This window comes from Cystoisospora suis, assembly GCF_002600585.1.
Source record: "Cystoisospora suis strain Wien I chromosome Unknown contig_507, whole genome shotgun sequence".
NCBI classification, from domain to species: Eukaryota; Apicomplexa; class Conoidasida; order Eucoccidiorida; family Sarcocystidae; genus Cystoisospora; species Cystoisospora suis.
The window spans coordinates 13542-26962 of NW_027153308.1; the positions used below are offsets into that span (position 1 = coordinate 13542).

General features: G+C 52.1%; 1 protein-coding gene across 1 annotated transcript; it reads left to right on the forward strand.

The window, feature by feature from the left end:
* The first annotated feature begins 1767 nt into the window (after nt 1-1767).
* CSUI_001293 (uncharacterized protein) lies at nt 1768-12949 on the forward strand. Its single transcript, XM_068061499.1, has 12 exons — nt 1768-5232; nt 5497-5620; nt 6246-6322; nt 6939-7058; nt 7254-7364; nt 8833-9159; nt 9272-9762; nt 10229-10324; nt 10937-11029; nt 11782-11925; nt 12431-12511; nt 12932-12949. Exons 1-6 carry the CDS (start codon nt 3523-3525, stop codon nt 8839-8841), a joined length of 2151 nt encoding a protein of 716 aa, XP_067926522.1. The 5' UTR covers nt 1768-3522; the 3' UTR covers nt 8842-9159; nt 9272-9762; nt 10229-10324; nt 10937-11029; nt 11782-11925; nt 12431-12511; nt 12932-12949.
* The last annotated feature ends 472 nt before the right edge of the window (nt 12950-13421 follow it).

Consider the following 13421-nt stretch of genomic DNA (forward strand, 5'->3'; position numbering starts at 1 on the left):
TTCACATAGTTGTCACTACCCTTTCTCTACGGTCGAGGGCCTGTTTGCACCGCCGACTCGTGCCACCTGTGGGGGTAAGGCGTGACGGAAAGAAAGCATTGAGTACTGTGACTGGGGGGCTCGGCTCACAAGTGTCCAACAGCACAGAGCCGCACCCGCGGCGACGCCTACTAGCTGGACTGCTGCCTTCGGTGTCATTCAGCTTGCTACTGTTCCTCATTCCGAACACAAAGGTGCCCATCACTGGCCCACAACGGATGGATTCGCTGTGGTAGGTAGCTAAAACAAGCTAGAGGAACTCAACAAGAGAAAGGGTCACGCTGCGCTATGTCTCTGTTCCCCGCTCAATAGATCGATGGTGAATGAAGAAAACTTGACCTCCAGCGGCGCCACATCGCAACCCCAACCATACTGGCAGTGCGCGGTTGAAAACTGGCTCCGAAGATCTCAGAGTGAATTCACTCGGTCCCGTGTCCGGTAGCAAGAAGTTTTGCTGCGATTTCTCTTTGCCTACCGGCTTTCATGCGCTTCTTTTGTTGCGACATCTTGGACACGCGCTCCAGCTTTGCAAAGAAAAGGGGGTGGTGCGTCCCGGTGCGTCGATATCTCTCAGTAGTTGGCCCCTGGCCCCCTGTGTCCGCGAACAAAGTTTATGCCCCGCAACGTAGGCGCGGGAAGAGGGTCTATGTGTTGGACGACCGCCGGTCGGACAGTAGAACATGCTGCTTTGTTTTCTAGAAACCGGCTGGCTCATAGCCAAACTCAAGGCTAGCTTGGGAGACTCAACGACAGTAAGACAGCGAAAACGGGAACTAGAGAGCTGGTTTGCGACAGTGCAGAGCCTGCACGATGTCACCTCACTCTCACTCCCCTCTTCCTACGTATAGTGTGCGTATCTTTTTATCGAGGTGCCCCAGCGGCGTTACAGTTTCGCACACGAAAGCAATTCTCCAGCAGGATCAGTGGACTGCCGCAAAAAACGGACCGACGTATGACTGCTCTGGTCAGACTCATCCCCGAGGTATGGGGTCCGCCAAGATAAACAGCTGACGTTCTCGTACTCCGAGGTAAGACCGTCGTTGAGTGGCTTTCTGTGGCCGGCGCCCTGCAGTCGCAGCTCCGCGTGAAAAACCCGAACTATCGCTGCCTTTCTATTTGTGTGACGGGGTGGTAGAGTGACTACAGTGCGATCTGTCATAATGGGACGCTGCGTGCAAGACTGCTGATCAAAAGCAGACCAGAAAAACGTGGAGATTTGCTGGCCTGCTTCGAGTGTAGGGCTGGACCGCAAACAGGCCAACCACGTCGGCAGTTGCACATCCTCTCAGCTTACCACCTAGATAAGTGACTCCTCACTCTTTTGTGCACGCCTAAGGTAACGAGCACAAGTATAAACTGTGATTTCCGATCGTGAAATGAGCTTTGCCCAACTGCTTTTCGTCTGACCGCGGACGTAGCTCGACTGATCCGGGGAAATAACCGATCTCCTGCCGACAGTTCACCAGTCTTTTCGAGATCGATCTGCGCTTTGCTGTAATGTCATTGATTTGTGGGGGATTTTAAGCGTCTGGGGCTTGACCTTGCCCCACTACGTGAATTTCTCGGCCCCTCTGAGAACAAGCCCAAGCTCGAGCGCGGGGAAAAAGCCATGGGAAGACCCCCCGGCTGGGTTGTACTGTTGTCGAGGGGTAGCGGAATGACATACCGTCTGGGAGGAAAAAGACTACAGCTCCCTTCCACGCTCTGAAAAAAGCCTTTCTCAGCTTGCCTGAACCTGAGAAAGCGCGGTCTACAATCTAGTTTTCCGTTTGACATCTCTAGACATCGTGGCGCAAACGCCATCTGTTCCCTCCCATTCCGCGAGCGTATCGCTCCACGAAGGGGCTGGGTCAGTGGGGACTTCCCTGCGACCAGCCAGACAGTTACACCTCTGACTTTTCTCATGTCGTTCAGATATCAGTCCAGGAGAGAGGACCCACGTATGGTCGCCTTGGTTCCCCATCACTTACTTTTTCCTAACTGCACACATCGCGACGTCTTCCATATCAAGCAGTTGCATACTTGGTAGGCCTGAGTGTCAGTAATGAGGTCCTCTATCAGACTATTGACTCTTGGTTGGTTTCATCTGACCGCCTGAATGGCTTTCTTCTTTTTCTGTTGAGTGTAACGCTATCGAAGGCAGCAACAGCTCCCCGGGCTTCGTTCTGTGGACACCGGGGAGCGCCTCATAACGACCTTTCTTCCGTGGAATAAACCCGAGTATGGATCTGGCTTCGCGTTGTGCTGATTCACTCGCTTCATCGCCTGTGGTTTTTCAACTCTCGAAAATAATTTGCTCGGACTTGACATCACGTGAGAAACACGCGCCGCTCCAGAGGACAGCGTCGTTTCTTTCAATGTTCTCGCGTGTGTCTCCGTGATCGCGAGTGGAGCTGTCTTGTGGTTGTCTTGTTGCCGGGGTCGCCCAAGCCCGGAGTCTGGCTCTGGGCTGGTTCTCCTACTTCTTCACTGGCGGCTTTTCTCTGCGGCTGCTTACTCCTTTTTCTCGGGCAGCTCACGCGGGACTCTGCGGCCTTCTGTCGGACGCCGGAGTGTTTTCTTTCGAGCTCAATTGGTGTTCTCCTATTCCTGAGTACTTTCCGAACCACCTTTTTGTCCTGTTTACTCTGGTTGTAACTGCAAGGTCGGCTGTTGCTTTGCTAGAAGCCTCAATTTTCGCGAGTCAAGGCTGGTGCTTTTTGAGCCTCTGGTGTATGGTCCTTTCGCACTTCGCCCTATCTAGAGCTTACGTACTTGGCCCATCGTATCCTCTTTATCTCTTATTCCAGAATGTATGAGTCTCTTTCCTGCTTTCCCGTACACGGCGGTGGATGCTGGATCATGTACGGCTGGTGTGATGGACACACAATTCCCATCCTTTGCGGCACGCAGGACTAGCCGAAACAGACTGCCATCTTTCCAGGGACCATACTCGAAGACCAGGAGATTTCTCTCCCCTTTTTGATTGGAAATGGCCCACGAGCGTGCTACTCTTCGCCTCTGCTCCTTCTCGTCTCAGAAACAATCTAGCTTTTCGTCGCTGACTCGCTCCCGTTAGGTTCCGGGTCACTGGACAGCCTTTGCCATTCTTCTGTCAGGGGCAGTGAAAGGCCCTCTTCTTTGTTCTAAACTTTCTGCATCTAGCCATAGTATGGTCTACTTACTTTAGTTGTTCTGCAAGGACGAGCACGGCATGCGCGCAGCCACTGACCCCAAGACCGACGTGTTGTTCGGCCCCGAAGAACTTTGTGAGGAAAACATTTACCTTCCACTGATTCGACTCATAAGCAGGGCGCTTTCCTCCCACGGTGTGGGTCTAAGGAGGCCGAAGCTTAGGCTAGGAGATGGACCGTAAGCAGGAAAAGAGCGGATAGAAGACACAGGAAAAAAGAAACTCTTGGCCTGCTGTGTGGTCGCCGTTTGAGCAATGCGATCGAACCAGAAAGCTCAAGCCAGACTGAGCTGCCTGAGAAGAGGCCTACGATGGATGTTTCCTTGCCTGCGGCACTCGCCGCCGTAGGGGACCGACTGTCTATGTCTACTGAGAGCGACTCGTCAAACTCACAAGATAACCAGGAGGAAGCCTGGAATCCAGGCTTTCTCCGTACGTCCTGTGTGCTCAGGGAGTCTCAGCAGCTCCCGTCAACAACGGCCTCACCTCCAGCTATGGACAAGAAACATGCCGCTTCCCGAGAGCCTTCTTGTCGATCGACGTTGGGGCGCGAGGACCTGTCGAAAGAACTGAAGTCCAAAGTCATGGAAGGAGGCGAACAGGAGCGACATCACCTCCCTCTGATCCTCGGAGAAACTACGCGGGATGACCCGTGTGTGAGGGGCAGCCGTGTGGGGAGTAATCTGACAAACAGAGGAGAGAAGCTGTCTTCCAAAACCAACTCTTTTTCCCAAATTTCGGCGACGTGTATCCCAGGGAGCTCTCTCCAACAATATGGGCTTGACTTCTGCACACGAGATCCTGAGCGACCGCTGTCTGTGTGTTGCGACCAATCGCTGTCGACTTCTTCACTCTCCACAACTTCTGTTGACCCCACGTCTGCTTCTCGGCCGCTTCACCAACGAGGTGTCGAGGGACCCGCTGGGTCACCTGAATCCTGTCCGGCTTCTCATGTCACAACAAGCCACGCCCCGTCGTCGTTTGTCCCCGAGACAGAAACTCCAGCGCGTTCTGCCCCGGCATTTCGACATGCGAAGCTGTCAGATCCAGACATGGGAATCGGGGACGAGTTTTTTTGCGAGGACGCCGACAACATACACCGTAGAATTCCTCGTAGCAACCTGGCATCAAGCTTAGATTGCGTTGCAGGTGTAGAACACAGCTTCAACGTAACCAGGAAAAATCTTGCTCACAGTCCGTCTAATATCGGGCCTGGATCCCAGAGAGGCGAAAATAAAGAGATGCAAGAAGAGATAGATCAAAAGACGGATTCCTGCTTTCGAGACGGGGGGTATCCGAGCGAAGAAGCTCCCAAAGCTATAAGCTTGTTGTTGAATCAAACGGACGGTACGAAGAATGATTCTTCTTTTTCTCCCGTTGAGTCTTCTCCTTCCTCCGTTAGTCCGTGCGAGAGGGAACTGGTGGAAGCGAACCCCCCTGGAAATGGTCTCGCTGTGGCGGACGAGTCGAAAGCTGGTAGCACAACAGTTTCGGAGGGCAATCAAAGTTTTTCAGAAATTTGGCAAGACTGGCTGGTCATGAGTCGGAAACTATTCGGGAGTGGACGTGCTGCGGTGTATGTCCAGCAGAAGAGGTTGGAAGGGGACATCCCGGCAGGGAGAGAGGGACTGAAGGAGGGCAGCGAGAGTTCATGCAGTTCGGATTCTTCTTGTGCTCAACAGCACGGACAGCAATCAAGGCGACCCTATAGTCTGCCTCGTGGCGAAGATAGCGCCGACAGACACGACAGGGCAGCAACCTGTGATCCAAAAGCGAAAGGAGAGCATGGGGATGGAAGTTCTGTGAACGAAATGCGGCAGCTACTTGACTTAGGCCGCATCGCAACGTGTGACAGGGAGGAGCAATGTAGACAGCCTGCGGAAATGCTCGACACAAAAGTGTTTCCAGCAGATGTACAAGGACCAGCAGAGAGCCTTGGCGACAAGGAAACGGGAGGGCAGAACAACACCGAGGATCGTTGTGTTCAGAAGGTCGTCATTTCGTATAGGAAATTCAAACGGGTAAGCTGGCCCGGAAACGAGAAGCACGGGGATTCTTCTCTCTTCGGCTTCAAACGAGAAACTGCCTCTTGCCCTCTTTCCTTCAAACGCCTGCATCCGTGCCTGTCCGTTCCATCTATAGATACCCGAGGAATCTAAGTTCTCCGTTTTCCAATCGTATCACTAGCGTCACTCTTTACGGACGCAAAGAACTGCTGCGCCACGAAGCATGTCTGCAGTCTGGGAGCGTCACCTTCTGCAGACTCTGTGTTGTTTCTTGTGCAGCTTCGGAGTAAGGTCCCTCCATCGATGGCGTGCTTTTTCACGGCCCCGCTTTACGCCGAGTTTCTCCGCGACTTCTCCGGGCATGTCCACTGTCAGTCGGTGGCTAGCGCCTGCTTGACGGCAGGTGAGACTCCCTACTGACAGGCGGAAGAGACACGACAACTCCCGGTGTCCGAGAGCACGTACAACCACAACCACGTTGTCGCACATTTGGGGCTGGCCACGCTTTGGTTATTTTCCTTTTCTCTGCTTTCTACTGAAGCAGCGAGATATGGAGGATACTGAAATCCGATAGGCGCGGCATTCGTTCGAGGAGGATATAGTCCAGCCTCACGGGTTTCTTGCAGGAAAACCATCTGTGCAAGTCTCCATGGATCACATCGAAATAGAGGGGGACAAGTTTCTGTTTGCGCAGCTCGGAGGCAGGGTGTCTCCGCAGAACCTGTGTACAGAGGGGAGGAACCGAGTAAGTTTCCTAAGATAGAGCCTTTCGGGTTTGAAAAGAAGGTACAGCTCTGACAGTTTGGACCGAGGTCGCAGCACAGAGCAGCTTAAGAATAAGCGGGCCACCTGCATTCTTTTGTTCACCTTCCTGAACTAAAAGAAAGCAGTAGGCAATTGTCTGATGCCCAACACATTCTTTACCTCTCCTCCCCTTCCCAACTTTCTTCAAGACCAGATCGCGCCTCTCGGTTTCCCTGTAGCGGACGCTTGCGCCCTTGTGTTTTGTTTCCTTTCTATTCGACTAGCTTTCAACAGATTTATTCGACTTAAACTCGGCAGATTCGCAGAGCTCTGTCATGAACGTTACTACTTCTCTCAGAAAGTAGGTTCCTGACGGCACAGGATGCGAGGCAAAGTGGTAAACCGAAGCATTGTTGCAGGACAAACTTCAGTTTAAAGTTGCTTGGTTAAGGTACTGTGTTCACGGCGGGTACGCAGGATACATACAATTGGGGAAGGTGCGCTCTGTGCAACCTGGATCGTCTCGAGGTGTGTCGAGTCAGTCGGCCAGGTGTTCGCCGAACGAAATATTTCTCCGCGAGCGATAAAAAGCTGCGTCTCTCTCCGAATTTCTGAGACCTAGTTTTCCTCTGGAGAACTTTCGAGGGAAACTCGTTGAGTTCAGTCTGACGTACAAAGTTATTTTAAACTGTAGTCACCCAGATCAGATCCAGTTGTAACCCCTGAGAGAAGCGTGTAAGGCTGTCTCCCACAGTACACAGAGCCTACATATTCTTGGGGTGTATAGTGCCAGGCGCCTACACGGTAACATGTTCGGTTTTTTGAAGGCGACATTCCGTCCCTCTGACGACGGAGGGAGATGATCGTGTTCGGCCAGACTAAGGGAACGCCGTTCCGAGCAGTGTAGAAGGTTGTCTCAGTTTCTCCGTTTCTTTTGGTTGAAGGAAACGAGCACGTGCATGTGTGAGTGCCTACAGGGTTTCAGAGCCATGCTGCGAGAATGGGCCGAGGATCCTCTTCAAGTCGCCCTTGTTGCCCTAAAGCAGGAGGACGCGTTTAATCATCCGGGAATTCTTGCGTTTTTCATTCGTTACGTGGTACGTGTTCGGTGTGTTCGAGGACTTCGTGCGCGTGCCTCTACAATAACGAAAGGGGATTGGCAGTCGGGCTATACCTTTTCACATCGACGTGCATTGTCACTATTCCCTCGCGAATTCGTGTCTGTTCTGTTCACCAGGTCTTTATATATTGGAGTGCGTCCCTTGTATGAATGGGTTCTGCTCTTCACACAGACTGAGCGTCTCTTCTTCATGCTCGACTCCGAGCGCACGGGCCGGGTCTCAGTGGAGCAGTTGTTAAATCTTGACGAATTTCAAAAGCTCGTTGACGTTCTCTACAAACCAGTGAGTACGGTCATATGTGACGCATTGCTAAAGGGCTAATGGCAGAGGCAAAGCACATCGAGTGGTGGCGCATGTGAACTCAGCATATACAAGTGAGTGGTGTATACGCTTAAATGGGTACAGGAGATATAGAGGCTGTGGCCGTGCGTGCGCGCACACTTACTTAGAATACAGGAAGAGTATTTAGTTACTATCGAACAAGCGAGTTTTTCATCGATTCCATCCTAAGGAACGCATCGCGCGCCCGTATCGCAAGTACAAGTTCAGCTCTGCCCCTGAGTCGCGAAGTGAGGAGAGGAATTCCAGCTAGGAAAGTTTTTCAGCGGAAGTGTCGTGTTTCTCAGCCTGCAGTTATCAGAGAAGGCGAAGGCCAAGGTACTCTTGTCTTGTGAGATTTCATTGGTGATGTGGTTGCGCTTTCTGAACAAGGCGATTACTTCGTCCGTTTTTTCTCTTACCGGATGTAGCCTCTATCGACGTAACGGCGTAGCGTAGAGGCGCCTTCTTTACGTGGAATTACAGCTAGAGCCTGTTTTCTATGCATTCAACAGGATGTTTAGTTGAGTAGACGAAGTACTGCGTTAGTGCATCTGGCCCGGCGACAAGTGTCATAAAAGATACCGAGATGCCCTGGTCAACGCCTCGAGCTGTATGTCCTCTGCGGTGTGCTTGACTCGGTGTTGCCACAGCTGGGCGCGGCGCCCCCTGATTGTCCTCAGCAGCTTCGCCCTCAGTTTTGCTTTGAGATATTTAGTAGGTTGCAAGGCATGAAACCATTCCTCGTGGTGACTAGAAGGGACAAATACAGAGACAGGAATACGGCTCTAGTGTATTGTACTTCTGTCTGTGCTTGCTTGCTCTACTGTTTGACAAATTCCTGTGAGTATGTCAGATACTCTTACCACCCCAGTTGTGCAGTTTTCTCGCTACAGCAGGCAGCACCTCCCGTAGACACATGCGTGTACGGTGGGCTCAAACGGTCTCAGTGAATACTGAATGAGGAAATCCTGCCTTTGATTATTTTTAGCTTCGCAACGCCTGACCGCACACGTTCGCGTCTTCTCTTGTTTGCTGCTTCTTGAATCCTTTCGAAGCTGGCATCCTAGCTATCCAAAAAATAAGAGCGAGGACGAGGGCTGTCGCGAAGACGATGACCGTGCCTGTGTGTTTGTACGAATAGACGATGATGGTCTAAGCAGTCATAGGGGAAGAAAGGGGGGATGACACGATACCGGCACAGCAACTGCACACTGCGCTGAAAACGTTCCTGACACCAAGCAAGAGTGAGGACCAGCGCGTACCGGTATGGGAGTATCTTTTTTGATGCCCCCTTGTCGTCTTCGTTTGATTTCTCTGCACGCGCCGAAACTTGGTTTCTTTGTTTTTCTTTTCCGGGGATGTTTCTGCGTTCTTCATGTCTTCTGTTTCTCTCCAAGTGTTACTTCTGGGCTCTGTCCCTCTGTCGCAGGTTTCTTGAAAGAATACGAATTTGTCCTTTCTAAGCAAGTTGTGACTTGGCTCCTTGATGCACTCCGCACGCATATCTGCGAGCAAACGTACCATGTGACCTCCGCCGTGGTCGACAGGCTTTTTACTCTATTGCCGGCGACTCGGATTGTTCACGATACCTTCGTCGTCGCGAACGGTCGCCTCACTTCTTTCTCCTCTCGCTGTGAAACTGGGCCCGAGGAGCCTGAGGGGATCCGTCCTTTATATTGCGGTGCCCAGCCTGGCCGTGACCATGAGGATGCACGCTCAAAGCTTCGGAGCGTAGAAGACACGCAGCTTTTACCTGGTAAAAGAACGTTCTGATCACGCGTTAGAATCACCAGTCACACGAATATTCCATTCTCCGCTGCACCACATGCCTTGTTTTTGTTTTAATCTTTCGGGTGTTGGTTTGACAGAGGATGAGCGTCCAGAGAAAGGACATTGTTCCGCTTCGCCACAGCCAGAGGCTGTCACTTGCCCTGAAGGACTCAGTCCGATACTCTCGAAGGCAAGTAGCAGGGTAGAAAGTAGGGCAGAGGCAGAGGCCGGACGTCTGTGTGTTCCTTTGGGTTCACCGACGGAACCGTCGTCGGCCGGTGAAAGACAGGAAGAAAATGAGGGAGACGGGGGGGAAGAACGAACACATCGACACAGCAAAAAAGCAGATCTGGAAGAGGCAAGAGGACACCGGAAGAGGAATAACGTCTCTGAAGCGAACCGTGGTAGGGGTTATGCCGGGACACGGACAGAAGAAGAACCCCTTTGGCCGGAGTGTCACATTCCACGGAACGGAAGTCGCGATGCCAGGGAGGGCGTGCGGCTTGAGGAAATCGATGGAGAAAGCGTGCCGTTGGGAAGCGGAGAAAGTACCAGTGGGAATCGCGGGCAGGATACCTCCTCAATACTGGTGAGTTTGTAATCATAGAGGCAAGCGACTGTTGTGATCTTACATGGAAAATAGCTGTAGGTGTTGAGTTTCTCAGAGCCAGACGCGATGTACGACTGGACAGGGGGAGGGAGAGGCAGAAGGGAAGGTTGAGGATAAGACTGCAGAAGCAGAGGGACGACAAGTAAGCACTCCGATATCCATGCTGCGCCATATCGTTCCTGTCTTCGGCGTATCTCTCCTCTCTTCTCCCTAGCTTTGCACTTCTCCACAGTGGATAGGAGAGAAGGTCTTCCTTGGCAGAAAAAAAATGGTCGGGCGTTTCGTGAAGATAGGTGAAGCCGTCCGGTGCAGGATGCCGGATCGCTGTCGCATGTTCACTAGACTTGAACCAAATCGCAGTGCGGCGAACGCGCGTATACCCGCACGCTGCCTACAGAGTCCCCCGGCAGGTGAACTCGAGTTTCCTTGTCTGTTGGTTCCACAGGAATTGGAAGAACTGTTTGACTTTCTGTTCACCCTCGAGATCACCTCGAACGTTTGGTCAGGCGAACCCGCTCGCATGCGTCCTCTTGATCCTTTCGTAAGTCGGGGACTTCCGGGGAGTTGATGCCTTCGAAGGCGCCGGTTCCCGAGACGGGAGGAGGTGGTCTTGGCGCGAAGCCGGCGGGTGTGGGTAAAGAGGGGGAGAAGAGTGCTTTTCCGTGGTCGAGGGGGGTGTGAGGGACACGCGAGGGCTATTGCCAGGGGTTGCACTCGGGAACGAGTCAAAGCAGTTGGCGATTCTCTGCTTCACAGTAAGTGGTTGCCTTGCGTGAATGCTTTTCTTCTTCTGTCTCCTTTATATTAGTAAAGCGTCTGTTTCCGTAGCGGTTCCTCCGGAAAGCTCTCGTTACTTAGGCTACGCCAGAACGTTCCCGGCTTGCGGGCGTCTCAGTCAAACATGAGCTCATACAGCTTTGTTCACCTTCTTCTTCTCCCAGGCCGTAGGATCTTTTTTCGCTGTGTCGATACTCTCTTCGAAGACGAGCCCTTGCGGACGAGGTGTTGTTTGTTGGGAATCCGGGACGACACGACGTGGGCTGTCCGTTGCCTGCCTGTCGTCGGCTGCTCCGGAGAACTGTGCGAGCGTTCTCCTACCGAGCCACTGTATGGAAGTTGAGTGGGCAGCTCGTCTCTCCTTTTGTTTCCACAGAGTATCAGGTCCGCGCTACGCTTCTCTTGGGACCTTCTCGATTTAGATCAAAAGGGCAGTATCGGCCTCAGCGAGCTTCGCCATTTCTGGAAGGTAGCTCCTTTCTTCTCCATTTGTGTTGTTTCTTTTTCTTGCACACACTCCCACCTCCTTGTTTCACTTCATCCAGTCTTCCTTCTCACGAAGAACGTCTTGTATTTCGTTCGGCTGAGCAGTGATCTTTCAGTAGGAAATGGTTTGATCCTAGTGGAAGTTCGGCACCCGGCGAGCCACCGGCCCTGTGATGCTGACATTATGGATGGCTGTGAATCGCGCCAGCCATAGATTCGCAGCCGCCATCTATAATGTCGGGGTTCCAGCTCATCATGTCTAAAGAACGCAGGGTTCTTGCATGTACCAACTTTGTCCGGGAAAATATATGGAAGCCGTTCTCTTTCCTCTACCGTAAGAGCTTTCCTCATCCCATTTAGTTACACAGGTTTCTTTCTAGTATCTTAGGGGATACCCGCGTAGATTGACGCTCAGCAAATGACAGAGAATGTGTAACCGTCGCTAGTCTGTCCGAAAGCAATGCCACGCAGGTTATCATAGTCAGTAAAGAAAATCTCTTCGTACGCGGCACTAAACGAGTGAGAACACCCCACTTTACAGAGGTGCCGTCGCGGGTCTGCGAGAACAGGATGACAGAACTGTCTCGGCGTGTTTGTTGGAGTAAAGCGTGGTTGGGAAGAAGTCTACGGTTGTTCTGTTTCGCGTGCGTTGCAAGAAGAGCGACTTGCTTGAGCTAGAATACATGGAGTTCTATCCTCGAGTACCCCAGACTGGTATTTTCGTTTTTCTCTCAGGCTGTAGCGCTGGACCTGACTGTTTCCCAGGCTTTTCCTTGCATTGAAGATTTGCTGGAGGGATCAGTGGAATTGGAGCTTCTTGACCGTCTTCGGCCTCGGGCGAAAATGTTTATTACTAAAGACGAGTTCATCAATAGTCATGTGAGGATACCTTCGAAATCTGTTCCTCACTGTCACTCTCCAACGTCAGTTAGCCATCTCGGCTCTCTCATAGTATTTCACCAGCAGCAGCCGTTGTAGATTTCTTTCCTTTAGACCTCGATGCTTGCAGGTGCTAAGATACGAGCTGCAGAATGTGATCGACAACTCGTAAAGATGTGGTACGGTTCAAGGATTAGCTCTTTTATCTTACGTACCATCATGAATGTGAGTCGTGCCCCATGTGAGCAGCTCTCTGCTTGATTGCTAAGGATCGGCAAGTCTAGTGGACCGACATCGAGAAAGGTGCATATTCCCTTCGTCGCAGGGTAGCTCAGCAATTTTGGAACCTGCGTAGAAACAGTGTGTCGTATCTCTAGTGTGGGAAGACGTGGCTGGTTGGCAAAGCTGGGCGGCTGGGTTGTGGGGGACCTTGCGGTGTACTGACATCTATCTGAAAAAAAACGGTTTCTTTCTTGACTGCATGCGACCACGCTTGGATTCGCAGACGGAGGCAAGGCTACTGACGATGTACCTGTTCTCACCGACCTTCTTTTTGCTGTTCGACCAAAGAGAGCAGATTCAAGGAGTGAGTCTACCAGAGAACTCACAAGCTGTAGACTGTCACTTGTTTCAAGGTGACTGATGCTGGTGAAGGGAATATGTTTCTGAATGGACTTCAAAAACAGTAGTCTTCGTATACATCAGACAGAAGACGAGCGGTAGCTCTGGGTAGGGCCGTGCTTCTGTTCCCTTCGCTGCTCGCTCGCAGAGTCCGCCAAGAGCAAATGGAGGGCACACAGAGTCTGTGTCTCCAATCCGGACCTCTTCCCAGACGGGCGACACAAAGCGATTTTCGGTTCTGTCGGGAGCGTGAAGGCGCGTGTGTCCGGGAGACTAAGGGTTACGCCAAATGCAGCACTAGCAAGCAAAGTTACCCTCACTCTCATCACCGAGCAGCTCTTACTTACCTGCCGGGCCCACCTCTTCAACTGTCGTTTTGCTGCAGGCCCCCTTCCTCCCAGGTTTCTGCCCTCCAGCAGAAGGTTGAAGTCAGTTGAAGGCTGCGCGGTCGCTTGAAGCAACTCGCTGCCATCGGAAGTTCCGGCAATAGCATGTTCATCTACAAGAGACCACTCTTCTGGGCTGAGGCAACGCCCATGGCCAGTTTCTTTTCTTCGTCCGAAATTGTCCTCTGCATACATATATCTTTGTATCTTAACAGGTACGTGTGTAATTTAGCACTGAGGGTACCTATACCTTGTCAATGTTCGGTAGTTGGCAGGATGGATAGGGAAGACATTCCATAAGACAACCGCAGCCATCGAGTTCCTTGTCATACTGATTTTCCTGATTGCGAGATACGGAGTCTCCAGGCAGGAATCATGTCTTGTGTTGTGTCCGGGACTTAGTGGGCCTGGTGACGCTGTCAAGGAGGCGTGCAGTCGGTTCCTGGTTGCACGGTGCCTAGGGAAGGTCTCCCGGTGGTCAGCGGAAAC

Coding starts and splice junctions, on each gene's coding strand:
- CSUI_001293 (XM_068061499.1), top strand. CDS start 3,523: ATGGATGTTTCCTTGCCTGCGGCACTCGCCGCCGTAGGGGACCGACTG. Junction 5,621..6,245: donor TAGCGCCTGCTTGACGGCAG/GTGAGACTCCCT, acceptor CTATTCGACTAG/CTTTCAACAGATTTATTCGA. Junction 6,323..6,938: donor GTTACTACTTCTCTCAGAAA/GTAGGTTCCTGA, acceptor GAGTGCCTACAG/GGTTTCAGAGCCATGCTGCG.